The following is a 21,480-nucleotide window of genomic DNA, read 5'->3' as shown; positions in this document are numbered from 1 at the left end:
TAACAAATGCTGGTGAAGATGTGTGGGAAAAGGTACCCTAATTCATGGTTGGTGTAAATGTAAACTAGTACAACCATTATGGAAGACTGTATGGAGATTCCTCAGAAATCTGAAAACAGATCTACCATATGACCCAACAATTCTAGTCCTGAGAATTCAACCAAATAAGTGAAAACAGCATATGAGTTATCTGTACCGTCATGTTTAAAACAACTCAACTCAATCAAGAAATCAATCCAGAATGCATCAATTGATGACTGGATAAAGAAATTGTGTTAAAACCATTACACTTAGTGAATAAGCCAGTTCCACATAGACAAATATAATATGTTTTCTCTGATTTGTCATAACTGATATACAGAATACTGAAACAAAATTAACTTATAGGACCAAAATTGGCATTTTGAGATTTGATTATTATTGATAGCCCTTGTAAATACTCTTGAGGAACAGTGGATTTTTGTTTATTTGGTTCTTTTTGTGTTAAAGGTTTTATTTATTTTTTTTGAGAAGTAGAGTTACAGACAGTGAGAGGGAGAGACAGAGAGAAAGGTCTTCCTTCCTTTGGTTCACTCCCCAAATGGTCGCAATGGCCGGAGCTGCGCTGATCTGAAGCTAGGAGCCAGGAGCTTCTTCTGGGTTTCCCACATGGGTGCAGGGGCCCCACTACTTGGGCCATCTTATTACTGCTTTCCCAGGCCATAGCAGAAAGCTGAATTGGAAGAGGAGCAGCCAGGACTAGAACCGACGCCCATATGGGATGCTGGCACTGCAAGTGGAGGATTAACCTACTGCAATATGGAGCCAGCCCTTGTTTATTTACTTCTTATTGAATTCTGCATTTAGTAGAGGGTTAAGCTTGTGATTATCAAGAATATTGAAAATCCACCATTATAAAAATTCAAAAAAATGTAAGAAAAGGAGGAAGGAGTGTGGTAGGAAATGTCATTAAGCTCTTAAAACTGTATGTATAAAATACATTGAATTAGTTCCCTTTTTATAAATAAAATAGTAAAAAAAAAAAAAAAAAAAAACAACTAAAATCGAAACTGCTCAGAACAATAGGAATAGAAGGGATCTTCCTAAACCTGACAAAGAACATTTGTAGAAAACCTCAATCTAACCGTATACCTTAATGGGTGAAAGCTAAAGGCTTTCTTCATAAGTTTGAGAACAAGGCAAAAATGCCTACTTTCACTGTTTTTACTTAATTTAATGTTGTATGATATAACCAAAGAAAAAAGGGCAAGAAAGAAAATAAGAGACTGATCAGAAAAAGAGGAATAGAATTATGTGGGTTTTCTTCTTTTCTTCTTTTTTTTTTTTTTTTTTTGGTATAGAGAATCTGATCGTTTATATAGAAAATTCCAAGAAATGTAAATAATAAATATTTAAGTCCTGCAAAATCAATAAATCAGTTAAACAGTGTTACTATATGCAAGAAAAATAGAAAAATATTAAAAAATCAATTATATTTCTATATACTAGTAATGAATATAATCATTAAAATAAAATGTAGCATTTATAACTCCATACCCCTCTTTTATTTTTCATCTTTTCACTATCCCTCCAGCATTTTCTTCTCTCTTCAAGGGAATATTTAAGTATAAATCTACTAAAAATGAATAGAACTGAATGTCAAAACTGTAAAACATTGATGATCTACATAAACGAAGATGCTTACTCTGCTTATATGTTGGATGACTCAATATAGTAAAGATTTCATTTGTTTTCAAGTAAAAAGCAGTTGAAGACAATTCCTATGAAAATCTCAGCAAGATTTTTTATAGATATACAGAAGGTTATTCTAAAATTATATGAAAAGGCAAGCAACTAGAAGGGCTAAAACTGTCTTGTAAAATAGTAATAGAGTGAGATAAATCAGTTTCCATGATTTTAATACTTACTGTATAAGTCAAGGCTATGTGATTATCAATTGTGGAATAGACACTAAAACTTGTGGAACATAATAGAGAACCTAGAAGTAAACCCATGTACATATGCCTAAGTTTTGACAAAAGTATAAAAGCTCAATGAAGGAAGAATTAACACTTCAGAAAATCACATTGGAACATTTGAACATTAATAGGCAAAATATTGGAACATGGATAGGCCCCAAATGAAGGTTTTCATATTAGACATAAGTTAATTCAAAATAGATCATGGATTAACATACAAAATGTGAAACTGAAGACCTTTAAAAAAAAAAAAGAGAGAGAAAATCTTCAGTCTGGAGTAATAGGCAAAGTGCTCTTACAGTTGGCACCAAGATACAGTCAGTACCAGGAAAACTTGATATATTAGAATTAATTAAATTTCTGATATAAAGACCCTGTTAAAATGACAGGAAAATCTACAAGCTAAGAAAAAATGATTGTAAAACACATAGCCAATGAAAGTCTCAAATCTTTAAAAAAAAATTAATAAGTGCAAAGCTCCACAGTAGAAAAAAGAAAATAATTAGTAAATAGAAGATATATGGACTGGTAATATGCAGATGAAAATATGTTCAACTGGGCCAGCATTGTGGACCTGTAGGGTGAAGCTCATGTTGTTGCAGCCATTTCAGGAGTGAATCAGTGGATGGGAGATCTCTTTCTCTCCCTCTGTCTAACCCTCTCTCACTGTCATTTTACCTTTCAAATAAATAAATCTTTTTATACAAGAAAATATATTTTTATTAAGGAAATGTAAATAAACCAAAACTATAATAAGATATCACCATATACCTACTCAAGTGTCTTAATTAAAAAAAAAAAATAATGACTACACTGAATGCTGCTGAGGATTTGGGAAGACTGATCATTTCTGGTGGGCATATAAACTGGAACTTCATCCAGGTCTCCCATGTGAGTGCAAGAGTCCCAACTACATCACTGCCAGTTTAGGGCCAAATACTGCTGTTTTCCCTGAGCATATTAGTAGGAAGCTGGATCAAAAATGGAGAAGCCAGTACTTGAACTGGTGCTCATATGGAGTGCCACAATGCGAGTTCTATTTGTTCATGTATTATTCTTTTTTTTTTTTAAGATTTATTTATTTATTTGAAATAGTTACACAGAGAGTGAAGGAGAGGCAGAGAGAGAGATCTTTCATCCACTGGTTCACTCTCCACTTGGCCACAACGGCCAAAGCTGTGCCAATCTGAAGCCAGGAGCCAGGCGCTTCCTCCAGGCCAAGGACTTGGGCCATCTTCTACTACTTTCCTAGGCCATAGCAGAGAGCTGGATCAGTAGTGGAGCAGCTGGGACTCGAACAGGCACCCATATGGGATGCTGGCACTGCAGATGTTGGCTTTAGCCGCTATGCCACAGCGCCACCTCTCATGTATTATTCTATAGTGACAAAATAAAGAAGTGGAGACATTCAGACATTTAGGATAGTGATGAGGGGAAAATTGGGTATATCTATAAAAGAGTAAGAGTGGAGATCCTTATTGTGACAGCAGTGCTTGCTTGTGTCTTGATTATATCATGGCCAGTGTTCTGGCTGTGATATGGTAACCACAGTTTTCTAAATATTTTTATTTTGGATATAGTATAAATAGGATCTCTCCAAGATACCTCTATATTTCTTTTTTTTTTTTTTTTTTTTTTTAGTAATTTATTTGAAAGGAAGAATTATGGGGAGAGACAGAGACAGAGAGAAAGGTCTACCATCCGTTGATTATGCAAAGTGTGACACAGATGGGGGTTCCTGGCTTTGTCAAGGTCTAGCTTGGTGGTTGTAGGTATTTAGGGAGTAAACCAGGGAAAGGAAGGTATCTCTCTGTGTGTCTCTGTGTCTCCCTATTTCTGTCACTCTTTCAAATAATAAAAATAGACATTTATAAAAGAAATCAACCAATAGTGAATTTTTTAAAGTTCTTTTTATTTTTTTTTAAGTCTCAGTATATGTCTGGTCAGAATCTTAAAAAATCATTTAATTTAAATTGGATTCCAAAAGAAGGTCACTAGATTAAATCTCCTGCTGTAGTTAGTGAATGAAGGTTTGTGTTAAAGGAGGGAAAGCAGAGCACTTTTATGCTTTTAACAAGCTAAATTGAGAATTTGTCAGTGCTCACAATCTTGTTCTTCAAATTTATAAAACTGAGCTTGAAAGCACCCTGGTCACCTCTGACCCACTGTGGAACACAGTGGCTGCCACTGAAGAGGAAAGTGGTGGGGTGCTCTTCCAATAGAGCCACCTGCAATCACAGGTGTTATCAACTAGCTTTGGTGCTTCAGAGAGCTATTCTGTCTGGTTTCTGCCAGTCATTGTGATTACAGCACTTCTGAGGTTGTTGGGCCACATGCAAACTTTTGTCTCTCAAAAGCCACATTAGAAATATATGCCACCCCCAATTTATCATAATCATCTTTTCTTTCTTGTATTAATGAGATCACAAACCTTCTACGAGGTCTTTCTTTATGACATGTTTATGAATTATGAGAAACAAATGCAGACCTTTTATCTATAAGCATGACAAAATTCTATTTTTAAGAATGCATTTGTCCTCAACTAGATATTTCTCTTTCATCTTTAAAAGAGACACACTTTTTAGTTTAAAACTATGGCCAAAGACTAACTAAGCATCTGTAAAACAAAGGATTTTTGAAATGATTCATTGGTTAACTTGCTATATCATAGGTCAAGGAATTGTATTTTGGGATGGTAATGGGAGTTGTGGAAATATCATCTACACAATTGCTTTTGCTGGGTTACTTCTATTACTGTTGCTTTCTGGAAAAAGGCAAAATTTGAACCAGTGTGGCAGACATATGACATGGGACATCAAGATAGTTGGGAAAAGTCTGGTAATTATAACAAGAGTTGATTCACAAAAGCAATAGTAATTTAGTATCATTAACTATTATTGTTTGCCATCATCAATTATTATTCCATTAATATTAATATACATTATTTCTTGACATTTCCACTTATATGTCTATTTCATTCCTAGTTAACATATCCTTATTAGTTTTATACTCTTTTTTTGCTCATTTATCCCTTATGTAATTGTCTATGAATGAATATTAATTACATTTTTCTGTTATTGAAAAGTCTGGTGTCAAATGTGAACTATTTGAGACTCTATTGTGAGAAGTTTAAAAGCTTATGGTCTCTAACATCTGCATTCAAATATCCCAGTGTTTTAATTATATCCAAAGGGGTTTTGACCATTAGCAATCAACCTCAGCAATGAAGTTAATTGTGAAGGTAATTAATAAGTTAAAAAGAAGCATTTATGAGCAAGAGATTTTTAGACTAGGGAAGCTTTAGGGGCTCTACTCAAGGTCCATGAGCTTCCTGAGATAAAACTAAAGCTTTATTTCCTCTTAAATGAATCAATAACAAAATAACAAAGGAAAACCAAAACAAAACAAACAAAAAAGCAAAACAAAATGCAATGGTCTAGGAACAAGAATTAGAAAATAAAGTTTGGGGGGCCAGTGCTGTGGCACAGTAGGTTAATCCTCCACCTGTGGCGCTGGCATCCCTTATGGGCACTGGTTCTAGTCCCAGCTGCTCCTCTTCCAATCCAGCTCTCCGCGATGGCCTAGGAAGGCAGTAGAAGATGGCCTAAGTGCTTGGGCCCCTGCACCTGCATGGGAGACCAGGAAAAAGCTCCTGGCTCCTGGCTTCGGATCGGCACAGCTCTGACACTTGCAGCCATTTGGGGAGTGAACCAACGGAAGGAAGATCTTTCTCTCTGTCTCTCCCTCTCACTGCCTGTAACTCTACCTCTCAAATGAATAAATAAAATCTTTTAAAAAAGAAGGTTTGGAAGGTAGACAAACATGTAGGCTGTATTCATAGATGTATTTGCTACATCTGAGGATAAAATCTGACTTGAAAGTTGTTTTACTTTGAGCAATATTTAGGATAGAAAGGTGTCAGGTATACCTCAAAACATGTCCCATTCACTTATCTACCGAAATGATTTTGGAAAATTATTTAAGTGATCACTTGTTTCTATTTCCTTGTCTGTAACTAGAGGGTGATAACCCCTTGAAAGATTCAAGACATAATACCACTCCAAAATATTCCACCTTGGCATGTTTTTGGTTTGAGTTTAAAAAAAAAAAGGCACTTGAAAAACAGTAGGTGCCAAAAGGGAAGACCGATTCCCCTTTTTCTTCCCTTTTTCTTCCTAAAAGCAGAATATGAAACTTCCATGTGAGTGCTATCCAATTCTCTATCAGCAGGAATGGGATGAGAGAAGTGTGTACATATAAGCTTTGTTAGAAGTTAACTCTTACCTTGCTTTGGCTTTTATTTCTGTTACTTTTTTTTAAACTTTTATTTAATGAATATAAATTTCCAGTGTACAGCTTATGGATTACAATGGCTTCCCCCCTCCCATAACTTCCCTCCCACCCGCAACCCTCCCCTCTCCCGCTCCCTCTCCCCTTCCATTCACATCAAGATTCATTTTCAATTCTCTTTATATACAGATCAATTTAGTATAAAGATTTCAACAGTTTGCACCCACATAGAAACACACAGTGAAACATACTGTTTGAGTACTAGTTAAAGCATTCCCCATCCTGTATTCAACCCAGCATATGTGCATTTAGGTTTGGCTTCTTGTTTGGGTCTTCTTTCCCTATGAAGGCTCTCATTTCACATAAAAGTTACATTGTGTAAGTGTGTATGCTTTTTTTTTTTTTCCTGTTAATCTGTCTAATATCAATTTAATTCTCAGATCCAGCTGGAGACTTTTAAGAAAGCGGAAGTAAAGATTTTGTCTCCCCTGTATCCTACCTTTCAGCACGATTATGTAGATAAAGCACTTGACACATTATGAATTCTCAGTAAGAGGCAGATTTCTGTTCTTTATCCTGGTGTGCACACTGCCAACAGCCAAAAGAGGGAAAGGAAATCATCTGAAGGAGTTAACAGCTGTATTGGGATTCAGGAAGATACCTCATGTTGCACACTGTTTGGGAGTCAGTGAGGAATGTAGTTGGCAGTATGTATAATGACAGTTCTACATGTCAATGAAATGGCAAGTTATCAAAACTATTCACTAACCTCCATTGAAGGTTGAAAGAAGTTTTGAGAATGTAATGTGGGAAGACTTTCCTAAAAGAGAGAAAGATAGAGTTACCCAAATAAGCAACTTTCCCAAATATCTGATTTAATCATATAATAGCATTCAGAACTTACATTTCTTAAATATAATTCTCCCAAGAAGGCTTTTCAGTGGAAGGAGAATAGTGGGTTTGGACTGGATAGCGTCTCCAGTACTTTCCTTTCATGTATATAACCAGTAGTTATACAGGAGGAGACATGATGTGTTGGTTGCAGATTCCCTCTATGTGCAAATCAGTAGTGTAACATAGGAAAGTTGGGCACTGATCTAGAAAACACTTCAAGGTTATTATTATAATGTGCTTATCTTTGATAACTACTATCTGATTTTGTGATTTTTTTTTTTAGCTACAAGAATTAATTTTGGTAAAATTAGCAGATTTGGTTCTGTTTGGTGTTGAGGATCAATACAAAAATAATCACTGATGATCCGGATTGTAGCATTTCTTGCTTAAAACAGAGACTCTTCTTATGTATGACCCCTATTTGTGCTTTTTATGTTGCACTACAGTAAACTTTTAAAAATGGTAACAAGCATAAATAAGTAGTAGGAATGATAAAAATTATAACAAAACAAAATAAAATTTCAGTTTTGAAGTATTTTGTTACAAAAAGTTAACCATTAAGTATTAAATTGCCTAATGCTAACAAATGATGTTATAAAGTTGACTGGGAGCAATGAGGAGTACATACCATAGTTTCTAAAATGAGCAAGCATTTTGATGTGTAAGATTATATAAACAAAGTAAAATTATGAAAAATAAAGATAAAGTAAATATATTTTAAATAATAATTATAATTAACACAAAATTAATAAAACAGTAGGATATATTATCATAAAATAATAACCTCCTTGGGGCCGGTGCTGTGGTGTAGTGGGCTAAAGCCTCTGCCTATGGCGGCGGCGTCCTGTATGGGCATCGGTTCTAGTCCCAGCTGCTGCTCTTTCAATCCAGCTCTCTGTATGGCCTGGGAAAGCAGTAGAAGATGGCCCAAGTACTTGGGCCTCTGGACCCATCTGGGAGACCCAGAAGAAGCTCCTGGCTCCTGGCTTCAGATTGGCCCATCTCCGGCCATTGCAGCCATTTGGAGAGTGAACTAGTGGATGGAAGACTTTTCTCTGTCTCTCCCTCTCTCTGTCTGTAACTCTGCCTCTCAAATAACTAAATAAAAATCTTGAAAAAGTTAACCTCCTTATGCAGAAGCAAATACCATACCCAGCATGACCACCACCCCAACCAAGTTTTATTTATTTATTTTTATTTTTAAGATTTTATTTATTTATTTATTAAAAGGGAGCATTACAGACAGAGAAAAAGGTCTTCCATCCACTGATTCACTCCCCTAAATGGCAACAAAGGCTGGAGCTGGGCTGATATGAAGCCAGGAGCCAGTAGCTTCCTCAGGGTCTCACATGCAGGTGCAGGTGTCCAAGCACTTGGGCCACCTTCTACTGCTTTCCCAGGCCATATGCAGAGAGCTGGATCAGAAGAGGGGAAGCCAGTAATCCTCCACCTGCGGGGCCGGCATCCCATTTAGGCACCGGGTTCTAGTCCTGGCTGCTCCTCTTCCAGTCCAGGTCTCTGCTGTGGCCTGGGAGGGCAGTGGAGGATGGCCCAAATGCTTGGGCGCCTGCACCCGCGTGGGAGACCAGGAGGAAGCACCTGGCTCCTGGCTTCGGATTGGCGCAGTGCTGGCCGTGGCAGCCATTTGGGGAGTGAACCAACGGAAGGAAGACCTTTCTCTCTGTCTCTTTCACTGTCTAACTCTATCTGTCAAATAAAAAAAAAAAAAATTAAAAAAAGAAGAGGGGAAGCCAGGACATGAACCAGTGCCCATATGGGATGCCAACACTGTAGGCAGAGGCTTAGCCCACTACCCCACGGCGCCAGACTTGAATTTTTAGACAACAGCTGGTCTCCATCAGGACTTAAAAGAAAAAAGTTTCTTCTCTTTTCAGTGAAATAATTTAGATGCCTATGAAGCCTAGACATTTATTTCATCCTTTCTGCACTTGATCCTCCAAAATAAAATGATTAAAATCAGGAAAGATAGTGTGGCACAGTGGGTAGGAGAATGGACTAAGCGATTGGAATCTGCACTTCTCCTTGTATGGCTCATTCATTTCATCATTTTCAAAGTACTTACTGTGTAGTCACTAAGTGCTAGCACTCAACTAGGCGCTGGGCAGAGAAGCAGCAGCAACGAAACCAACATGACACCTGTGTGAGTGTACCTTTAAAAGTTATGGAAAATGGAATGAAAAGATGAGTTTATTTTGGTGCAAAACTTTTTCTTTCGAAATCCATCCATGTGGCCAGCGCCGTGGCTTAACAGGCTAATCCTCCGCCTTGCGGCGCCGGCACACCAGGTTCTAGTCCCGGTCAGGGCACCTGATTCTGTCCTGGTTGCCCCTCTTCCAGGCCAGCTCTCTGCTATGGCCCAGGAGTGCAGTGGAGGATGGCCCAAGTCCTTGGGCCCTGCACCCGCATGGAAGACCAGGAGAAGCACCTGGCTCCTGGCTTCGGATCAGCGCGATGCGCCGGCCGCAGCGGCCATTGGAGGGTGAACCAACGGCAAAAGGAAGACCTTTCTCTGTCTCTCTCTCTCTCACTATCCACTCTGCCTGTCAAAAAAAAAAAAAAAAAAGAAAGAAAGAAAGAAATCCATCCATGTAAGAGACCTTCAAAAATCCATGTAATTATAGATTTCAAAAAATTTTTGCCCCCAAATAAATGTATCCTTTTTTTTTTTTTCATTTTCCATCAGCTTTTTGAAGTACCCATACATTTGTGATGTGGCTTTATTTTGAAGAAGATTGATAATAGATCAATAAAAATATCTGCTACATAATGGTGCAATAAGTGCTATATAGAAAATACAAGAAAAAATCTAAAGAAAAATTATAGAATCACACAAGGAACAGGTGAAACATAAATGAGGATGATATGGTTCTTGGAAGGACTGAGTTCCTGGAGAAGAGCACTCAGGTCATATTTGAGTAAAATCTGATTGACATGTGAGCTGGGGTCCCACTCACTGCAGAGCATTCTAAGCAGAAGTGACAGCTGGAGTGAACTACCTTTGGCTGAGATGAGCTTTTCTCTGCTTCAGGAACAGAAAGTCAGAAAATATTAGACTAGGACCAGGGCATGGTGGACCTTGTAACTAAAAGAGATGGGACTTTGTGTAAAAAGGCAGGTTGGTCTACCTTGGTAGGATTTCGACCTCAGTGTAGATCATTATTCTCAACCTGGCCACACACCGTATTAGGCACTGATGACAATGTGTAGCACCTGATGGGTTGTTTTGGCAATTCATCTTTTGTCATTATATATAAAAGAATCCTTAAACATTCCATACAACTTAAAAAAAAGTGGCATTTGTAAGAAAAGTTTGTTTTAAAGCATTGGCTAACTTCCCCTCTAACTTAAAGCATTGGCTAACTTTCCCTTCATGCCAATGTCCTGATATCCTAGGGAGCATGCATTTTTCTTTCCAAGGGTCTCCATCTCTAGCCTTGTAAATGTACATTTTAATTTACTACATTGCTTTATCTTTTACAACTGTGTCAGACTTCATTTGCTATTGTATAGCTCTTTCAGTTGTTGTCAACAGGCAACTATGTAGAGTGGTCAGCAGCTTTGATTCTACAATAAGAAACCTGAGTTTAGATTCTGACTGCATCACACTGGCCAGTTTTGTGTCCAAGTGAAAGTTACTAACTACTACTAGTTAAAGGCGAATTTTAATTGCAGGGGTCAGTAAATTATATAGACAATTATATGTATCTGTGGACATGTATGACTGCTCACTGTTAAGAAAGTTTCATTGACATATGGGCAAGTGCATTCCTTTTCATATTGTCTAAGACCTCTTTCACTCTATAACATTGGAGTTGAGTCATTGTGACACACAGTGACATAGACTGAGACCAAACATGACCAATGAAGCCTAAAATATTAATTTGCAGCCCTGTACTAAACAAAAAGTTGGCCTATCCCAGTGAGAGTTTTTGTGGGAATTACATAAACCGATTCACAGAAAGCATTTAGTACAGCATCTAATACTTGATAAGTATTTACTATATATTTAGAATTATTAGAAAATTTAAAATTCATTTTTTACTTACAAATAATCAGGTTAAATTGACTATTATTAAAACACACTATTGTTTATGTGCATTTTCATATATCCTAGGCATTAATACACCCACACTTGAGAGGTATATTATTTACAGTAATCATATTTTAGTGACGGCTGCCCATTTTTGCATTGATAACATTACTGAATGTTGCAAGTTCTGTTCTGACCACTAATGAATCCTTAATGTAAATATTATAAATTATGTGTGTATATCACTTCTCGGCCTTTTGGCTAAGATCAAGTATGTGTGTATGTGTGTGTAGAAGTTCTTGGTTTTATTACTGCGATGTGGGTGAATGGTTAAATTAATCATTGCAGAGCCTTTTGAAAATCTAGGCAGCAATGTGAAAATGCAAAATTCATAACTGAGGCAAGCAAAAAAAAGCTGATGATTCCTTAAGGATACTGATATTTTTATGGTTTCCTCCTTTTGTTGTCCTCACCAGAGATTTCTGTAACATTTGGGGAAATTTTCAATATTTAATCATAAGCCTTCTTATTCCAATGTAGGCCATACGTACAGGCCAGTCTGGACTTACTCTCACTAGAAGCTGGACACATTGCCTTTTTTGTTAATTGGATGTATGTTTGCATGAGTCCTGTGGGTGAAAATACTTCTAATAAACAAATTCATGCATTCATAAGGAAATATGATCAGTAAAGAGTTTTGTGAGTGACTCACTGCTGGTCCATTGTCATCCCCTATACAAACACACACAGACATTTGTACCCAGAGACCTAGACACATTCCCTGTAAGTTAGCTTTTCCTAATTTTACTTGAGCAGATAAACAAGGTTAATACTATACATTAAATTGGAGAAAAACAAGACTTGGTCTTTTCGTAAAAGTTTAATTGAAAGCATTTAGCATCTGAAGGCACACTATGCTATCGTTCCCTACTTATTTCCTAGGCAATACTTGATTAGACTCATAGATAGTACAATTGGAGGTAGTTTTAATGTAATATTTATTAAGCCAAGTAAAATTGAACCTAAGGGCTGGCACTGTGGCTTAGTGGGTAAAGCTGCCACCTGCAGTGCCTATATCCCATATGGGCATGGGTTCGAGTCCCAGCTGCTCCACTTCCAATCTAGCTCTCTGCTATGGCCTGGGAAAGCAGTAGAGGATGGCCAATTCTTTGGGCCCCTGAACCCATGTAGGAGACCCGGAAAAAGCTTCTGGCTCCTGGCTTCGGATTGTCGTAGCTCCGACTGTTGCAGCCAATTGGAGAGTGAAGCAGCAGATGGAAGACCTTTCTCTTTGCTTCTCCTCTCTCCATGTAACTCTGATTTTCAAATCAAATAAATAAAAATTTAAAAAAAGAATTTGAACCTAAGGGTAAAAAAAATTCTGCTAATCAATATATATAATCTGATTTTAAACACTATGTTAAATTACACAAAATACATTTATACAACATGAAATCCAGAAAATTAGATGATATTGAAAACCATAAAATCATAGTTTATAATAACTATTATTATTTTGAATTTTCTGTTATTACTCATTTTTGTAGTTGAATTAACAGTTTTTCCTAGGAGAGTTTTATGCTGCTCTCTACTTAATTTTATTTCAAATTAATATGTACAGTAGCCTCCATATTAAACTCCATTCCTAAAGCCCTAGATACATTTTATCCAACAATGATATTTTTATCTGTCATTACATATGAATTATCTCTTTTCAGTCATTTCAAACTTTGAAACAGTTGCAGTTGGCTGACTTTACAAGATAAAGTAAAAGCAAAAATATGACACTTAAATTGATATATCAATCAATTTAATTTTAATCAAGTAGACTAATGTATTCTCTTAAGTTTTGAAAACAATATAAGCAGTTATGTGTTACCTGTTTGTCAATGGTGACAATTTACAATAGCTTTTAAAATATCATTTTACTGAATTTAGGACTATAATTTTTTCTCAGTAATCTATACATTTCTCATAAAAGATACAATATTAAAGTACCTTCTTTCCTCAAGTTCAGTCTATTGCTTCAGTTGAAATATACAGATCAAAACGTCCAGTTTTTGCTTCCTGGTTTTATGATGTACTCTTTAATAGCTCTTCAACCACAGAGACTGTGGAATAGCTAAGAGGAACATATTTTTCTTCATAAGATTGCTATTTAGTCACTGTTTAAAAATGACTCCAATTTATTACTGTAATATTAGTAGAATTAGTAACATCCATATTTTGAAAATCTCAGAGGTTATTTTGGACTGCAAATAAATTGAACATTAGACAAATAGGCTTAGAATATAAAATGTAACTTCATTAAATAAATGTCATAATATCTGATTATACTTGCTTGCCAAGAAAATTTGGCTGCGTTTCATTTTATTATAAAGTTCATTGGCAGAATGTGAAACAATCAACAGTTTTTGACTTTAAGGTTATTTCCTAAAACCTTCATATTGCAATTATCAGTGTGACAAAATTTCCCTAAGTCTCATTACTTGATTACAAGTTGAATATTTCAAACATCTAAACTACTTAGAATCCTGACTATTTTGATTGCCAGAAATACTGAAACGTGTTTGTTTTCCATCCATGTATCCAGTTTCTATATTAGACACCTGTGATTTAAACATTTTACTGGTTCTGGATTTCAGGAATTTGGTTTCTGTTTCACAAAAATAAAATGGGAATGAGCTGATCAATAGACTTCAGACAGTGTTGATGATAGTTTCAGTTCCTAATTTAGCTGGTAATTAATTTTAAGATATAAAGCTAATCGCTTTGTCTCATACATACACATAGTGAACACTGAAGTATGTATTTTCTGGCATTCCCTTCTAAAAGTTAGTATCTAGCTCCTCCAATTGTTCATAAACTAATCTGCCCAATACTCTGTAAGGTCAGGCTTTAAAAATCTTGTGTCAACAGAGTAACCTAAAAATCTAAATCTCACCTTGTCTGTTGAAATGCACCCGAAATAAAACCGTGCTCTTAAATTCCACTTTATATTTTTATGGGACTCTAATCAACTGGATAGATCAACTGTGTTATGTGCTGTCCGATGACATTTTGAGGTAGAAAAAGTAAATTGCCTATTTTATTGTACCCTTTGCCAGACATTTTCATGCTTTGACTCAGGGCAAGCCATTCAGTTGAGATGATTCAGTTCATTTATTACCAGGGAGCACAGTGAGTAATATTTCTAATTCACTCATAGTTTAGAATACATCATAACTCCCCTTCCTCTCAACTCCCTAAAGAATGAAAAATGGAACTTATGAGTGATGAATTTGGAAATTATATGAGGAAAAGTACTATTGAACCTCTTTCAGAAACCTATTTCACTGGTGACATATTCCTTAAGCTATTTCTGGTGTTCTTTTTCAAAGGCAAATCTTAGAGTCCTTCGTGTTTGAGATTAACATTTTCATTGTCCATGTGACTGCTGGGGATAGTGCTCAGAACACAGCACCTCACCTGGATGTTTTTACATATTTATATTTTTAATGTGTATATAAGATTCTTCCACTTGGCTTTGAGGTCTGGGTGCCTCTGCGGTAAAATTGACTTGGGAAGAATTTTTTTTTCTCTAGTAACCAATAATAAATATAATTATATAATAAAAATCAGGTCCTACCTTAGTGCAGAAAAGAATTAACATGGCCTAAGATAGCACAGCTGTCTATAGAAATGCCTGCCTTCAGGATTGGCACACTTGGCTAGTGGCTGCAAACTTAGATTTTCTGAAGATTCTCACTATTCCTGGAACTGATAAAGGCTGCACCTAAATTCTTACAAACCATGGGGTTATGTGAAACATATGCTTTTGCTCTGGGCATCTTCATTTTGATGTTGTACTAAGGCAGAAGGTGCCTTGTCATTGGCCTCCAATAAAACCCTGAGAACCAAGACTCTGATGAACTTTCCTTGTGGGGAAGACTCATGTTTCTGGAGGAATTTGGCGTGTCACATGGGAGTTAGGACACAGGAACACGAAGGGAGTTTCAGAAGTTTGCACATAGGTTCCTCCTATCTTTGCTCTATGTTTTTTTTTTTCCCTTTGCTCAATTTGCTTTATAACATTTTAATGCAGGAAATCTTAGCCATGAGTACAAGTACATGGTGAGTCCTCTGCTAAAGGGAATCATCTAACCTGGAAGTGGCCTTGGGGTTGCCTGGGACAGCTCTCCTCTAGTAATTTAATCTGAGATCAGTATATTTATATAGTAGTTAAATATATTGTCTACATCAACTTGAGTGTTCACACATGGAAAGAAAATGAAAAAAAGAGAGCCACCTCTTAATCCTAATAACATGGCAACACTGCACCTGACTGTTTTGCAGTCTGTGGCCATGCATGAGGAATGTGTTATTTTATAGACTCAAACATCGCTTTTCCTGGTTCTCTGCCTTAGAAAGTCTCTAAGGCCCTGATTTACGGATATTAATACTATTTAATCTATGTTTTTTAAGTTCATTTCACTAGACCACTGAGTTTATGAAGAGTGAATCAGTTTGGCTAGATTCATCATGGTAAGATGATAAGAAACACAAACTTTTAAACCCAGAAATATTGGAACACACTTCATGAATCTGTCTTTCCCCTATTTCTTGCACTGCTCATTCATTTTTTCTTATATACAAAGTCTACTTATATATAAAATATTACTGGCATAAGGCTAAGTATCTTTACCTAACTGTTTCTTATCATGTAATTTTTGAAAATGTATTTAACCAGATAACAAATGTTTCCATTTTGCTTTCTGTTTGCTGCTACTAACATTGAAACTTCCTTAGATTAAAAAAAATTTCTTAATTTTTTGCTCTTTACTAATTTTCTTATAGATAATTTGCTCTCCTGTAAAATTGTATCTTTAATTTTTCTGTTTTCCTATGGGAAATATATATCTTGTTTTCTTAGTGATTCATAAAGTATAATAAAATAAATAATTTTGAGGCTGGCGCCGCGGCTCATTAGGCTAATCCTCCGCCTTGCGGCGCCGGCACACCGGGTTCTAGTCCCGGTCGGGGCACCGGATTCTGTCCCAGTTGCCCCTCTTCCAGGCCAGCTCTCTGCTGTGCCCCGGGAGTGCAGTGGAGGATGGCCCAAGTGCTTGGGTCCTGCACCCCATGGGAGACCAGGATAAACCCCTGGCTCCTGCCATCGGATCAGCGCAGTGCGCCAGCTGCAGCGCGCCAACCGCTGCGGCCATTGGAGGGTGAACCAACAGCAAAGGAAGACCTTTCTCTGTCTCTCTCTCTCTCACTATCCACTCTGCCTGTAAAAAAAAAAAAAAAAAAAAAAAAAAAAAAAAAAAAAAAAAGTCTTAAAAAAAACAAAACAAAACAAAACAAAATAAATAATTTTGAAAGCATTAGTGATTTAAATTATGCCTAACAGTTTTTTTTAAAGATTTATTTATTCATTTATTTGAAAGGCAGGGAAGCAGAGATTTTTCCATCTGTTGGTTTAATATGTCAAACATAGTTTTATTACCCCTTTGGTCAAGAAGAGAACAGATTGTAGTAATCAAATAGTAGCATTTTTATTAATTCTGCATTTAATCAGATATGTGATATTGAGCGATATTTACTTTTAAGTGATTAAATTCATATCATTTCCCTTCTGTTTTTCATTGAATTGTAGTATCATTCACTCATCACCTATTATCACCCTACACACAAAAAAATATGTCTATCTAAAATATATTTAGCCCTTGATATCTGTGATAGAGGTTGAAAATTAATGTCCACAGGGCCAATCTGGTGATGTAAATTAAGATCAATATAAGAAAATGTGAAGTTGCAGAGACTGGGAACAGCAAAAAAAATACATTATCTAGAAGATTTCAAATTGAAAACTTCAAGATATTTAACAAGCCCAACAAAATAGCAGTGTATGTCAGATAAGGCCTAGGGATAGCTTGTGATTTCTAGTTTACATATTCATGCATTTATCTACTCAAGACATTTAATATTTTCTGCTAAAATAATCTTTCATTTTACATTTTTTTAAAGATTTATTATATTTTTTTTTTTGAAAGACAGAGTCACAGAGAGAGGTGGAGACGGAGAGAGAGGTCTTCCATCCACTGGTTCACTCCCCAGATGGCCACAATGGCCAGAGCAGCGCCGATCCAAAGCCAGGAGCCAGGAGCTTCTTCCACGGGTGCACTACCACTATCCCAGGCCATAGCAGAGAGCTGGATCAGAAGAGGAGCAGCCGGGACTAGAACCGGGGCCCATATGGGATGCCAGCCCTTTAGGCCAGGGCATTTACCCACTGGGCCACAGCGCCCGCCCCTCATTTTACATTTTACAACTAAAATAAATATTAGCAGTGGAATAGCTAATTAAAGAAGTATGCATGCCCTTTTAAAAACATTTTTTTAAAGCTTTATTTACTTATTTGAAATTCAGACTTACACAGCAAGAAGGAGAGACAGACAGAGAGACAGAGAGAGAGGTCTTCCATCCGATGGTTGACTCCCCAGATGACCGAAATGACCAGAGCTGCACCAGTCCAAAGCCAGGAGCCAGGAGCTTCTTCCGGGTCTCCCACATGGGAGTAGGTACTCAAGGACTTTGGCCATCTTGTACTGCTTTCCCAAGCCATAGCAGAGAGCTGGATCAGAAGAGGAGCAGCTGGGACTCGAACCCGTGCCCATATGGAATGCTGGAGCTTCAGGCCGGGGCGTTAACCCACGGTGCCACAGAACTGGCCCCAAAAACATCGTTTTCAAAAAAACAGATGATGTGCAAATTTATTGTTGTCCTTCTGAAATTTTCATATAGCAATCTTGTCAAAAATATAGATATGCTTATTGATGGGGTTGTATAGGGATTTTTGTACTTACCTTTCAATTTTGTTTTGAACTCAAACCTCCTGTTTAAAAACCAATTTATTAATTAAAAAAAAAATTAAGTGGCGTAGCAGATAAAGCCCCTGCCTACAGTGCTGGCACCCCATATGGGTACCAGTTCCAGTCCCGGCAGCTCTACTTCCAATCTGGCTCTCTGCTGTCCCCTGGAAAGCTATAGAAGATGACCTAAGTCCTTGGACCCCTGCACCCGTGTGGGAGACTTGGAGGAGATTCCTGGCTCCTGGCTTTGGATTGGCCTAGATCTGGCTGTTGCAGTCAGTTGGGGTGTGAACCAGTGGATGGAAGACTCTCTCTCTCTCTCTCTCTCTTTTTCTCTCTCGCTGCCTCTCCTTCTCTCTCTGTGTAACTCTGACTTTCAAATAAATAAATCTTTTAAAAAGACTTTAAAGAAAAAATAATTAGAAGTTCCTACATAAAGTAAAATAATTTTTGTCTTATATTGTTATATAATACCTTTTAATTTGTTTTCATTTCTTTTCACTGAACAGTATTTTTCCCTTTAAACTGTAAATAAACAAGCATTAGTGAAAATACAAGGAAATTCTGCCTTCATCCTAGCTTAAGCTAAACATCTGGAATTGCTCTGCTCCCTTACATATCTACTAGATTGGTTAGATTTCAGGATTTTTTTGTCTTACTTTAGTTTTCGGTGAGTTTACAAAACTCAAAAGTAGCTTATTTTAACTTATTTAAAGCAGTTAATTACAACAACACTTATTCCCCAAAGTTTAGATTTACAATTCTGGAATTGATTGTGATAACTTAATCTCCACTTATGTCAGATTGCTCTGTAATATATGGAAGGTTGAAAAAGTACATAAATTTCAGCTGGGTTGAAGATTTGTGTACACTATTACAGCTTTGTCATTAAACTAAATGAGGTATTAAAGTCTTAAAACCAAAGTTATAATAAGATAGAGAACTCAACCATAACTATATGACTAAAGAAAATACTAATTGATGATGCCCTTTTTTCAGCTGTCCAAATTAGAGTTGCTTCGTGTGGTGTTTTTAATTGAGTTATGTAGTTCTTTGTTTTCCATCTATTTTTATGGATGTAAAACTTGTCTGACTTTCTTCCTTATTAAATATGGTTTTTAGTAATCAAGTCTTGGTTTTTTTACATCTATAAAACAACAATCTAGTAAATGTAATATTGCTTACCATGTGGTTGACTTTGCAAAATTGTTTTCATCATTTACTTTTCTAAATTTTGCCTGTTTGAAATGGTGGCCCAAGGAGATATTTTAAGCAAACAATCTGAAAGTACTCTCTCCTGATTATGAAAATATATTTTAAGAAATGGAGAAAAATTCAAAGTTTTTTTTTTTTTTTTATTTGAAAGGTAGAAAAAGAGAGACAGAGAGAACATGCTCTCATCTACTGATTAACTCCCCAAATGCCTGCAACAGCTAGGGATGGACCAGACTGGAGCCAGGATCCAGGAACTCACGTGGGTGGTACTTGAGGTTCCACTATGGCCTCCCAGGACACACAGTATCAGGAAGGTGGAATTGGGGATGGACCTCCCCCCACACAGCCTTTTGGAGTACTGTTATGTAATAGTCACTGTTTTAGTTGTTGGGAACACAGCATTGTGCAAAACAGAGTCCATGTTCCTGGGGTTTAACACATTTTTCTCTCAGTTTTATTAAATATTAAGTGGTTTTTTGGTTAATAACTTTGTTTTAGAGAGAGATTCATCAAACAAATGCCATATTTGTTAGTAATTTTCCAGTTTTGTTATATTTGTTGAACATTTGGATTCTTAACGTAGCGATTCATATTTCTTTTATCATTTAGCTGGGAAGTTTTAAGATTTCTTCTGTCAAATATAAGATGGTGGTTGGAAGAATATTGCTTTGATGGATTTCGTTTTGATGGTGTTACATCCATGCTCTATCATGACCACGGTGTGGGTAAGTAGCCTGATACATTACAGATGATACTAAAGTCTGGCTTGCATTAAATATATTTTTTAACCAAGGATTATAACCAGGTTTTAGGTTCAGTTACAGAAGGTGCAATGACCATTATTAGTAGTTTGATTTTTATTAGTTTATTGTACACATCTTCTCTGTGGTCTCTTTTGATCCTTTTTTGTCAAGAGGTAGAATATAAGTACATTTTGTAAGTAAATACAATATGATTTCCTTTGAAGCAAATTTTAAAAAAGTATTTACCTAATTGAAATTCAGTGTTAGGGAGAGAGAGAAATATATCTTCCATATGTTGGTTCATTCTCCAGATGGCTGCAATGACCAGGACTGGGCCAAGCTGAAGCCAAAAGTCGGGAGCTTCATCCAAGTTTCCCATGTCGGTGGCAGGGACCCGAACACTTGGACCATCTTCCACTGCTTTCCCTGGGCTGTTATCAGGGAGCTGGATCAGCAGTGGAGCAGCCGGGACAGGAAGCATTGCCCATATGTGATGCCAGTGTCACATACAGTGGCCTTACTTGCTATGCTACAATGCTAGTCCCTAAAGTATAACGTCTTTTTTTTTTTTTTTTTAAGATTTATTTATTTACTTGTGGGACAGAGTTACACACTGAGAGAGGTCTTTCATGCACTGGTTCATTCCCCACATGGCAGCAGTGACCGGAGCTGGGCTGATCTGAAGCCAGGAGCCAGGAGCCTCTTCCCAGATCTCTCTTGTGGATGCAGGGGCTCAAGTGCTTGGGCCATCTTCCACTGATTTCCCAGGCCATTAGCAGGGAGCTGGACGGGAAGTGGAGCAGCCAGGACTTGAACTGGTACCCGTATGGGATGCTGGCAGCCCAGGCAGAGGCTAAATCTACTATACCACAGCAATGGCCTCAAAGTATAACTTAACAACATGCTGTCCTTAATATGTAGCTCTCTTTTAAGTTTTTTAAAAAGCCGTTTATTGCAATACCCTTGGGATATGAACATGGCAATATTCATTTATAATGAAAATAAATATAAAAGGAAATAAACAAAAATGTCTGCATAGGCTGCTTGCATATTACATATTGAGAAAAGTATTTAATTTTAAAGAGTTTTTGTAGTTTTTCTCAGTTAAAATTAAGTTGCAAATTAATGTGTAACTGAACTACATTGGTCAGATTTTCAGTTTATGAGTTGGACGAAGATGTGGGTCATAGACTCCTAATTCCTCAGTAGATAAAATGAGATCAATTGCCATTATTTTTTGCCATTATTTTAATGCCCCAAGATTCATCATCAAACAACCAAAAAATTTTAAAAGGAGGGGGGACTTTAGATTATAAATTTTGAAAATTGGCCCATGGAAAGAAGCTAAAGATTAAAATTGTACTGCCACTTACTCTTTTACTTTTCATTCTAAATGTATTTTATTATATTTGAAAGGCAGATGGGGTAAGAGAGAGGGAAAAGAAAGAATATTTTGCACCTGCTGGTTCACTATC

General features: G+C 36.8%; 1 protein-coding gene across 1 annotated transcript in view; it reads left to right on the top strand.

The window, feature by feature from the left end:
* The window catches only part of GBE1 (1,4-alpha-glucan branching enzyme 1), a 308,114-nt gene that overhangs the window by 177,813 nt on the left and 108,821 nt on the right, over positions 1–21,480 (top strand). The window contains exon 8 of the mRNA XM_062206685.1: positions 19,872–19,987. Within this exon, the coding sequence (XP_062062669.1) occupies positions 19,872–19,987 (116 nt within the window). The remainder of the gene's footprint in view (positions 1–19,871; positions 19,988–21,480) is intronic.

Source organism: Lepus europaeus, chromosome 2 (genome assembly GCF_033115175.1).
Source record: "Lepus europaeus isolate LE1 chromosome 2, mLepTim1.pri, whole genome shotgun sequence".
Taxonomy (NCBI): domain Eukaryota; kingdom Metazoa; phylum Chordata; class Mammalia; order Lagomorpha; family Leporidae; genus Lepus; species Lepus europaeus.
Note: the sequence above shows the minus strand (reverse complement) of the source record. Positions and strands in the feature narration are given on the sequence as shown.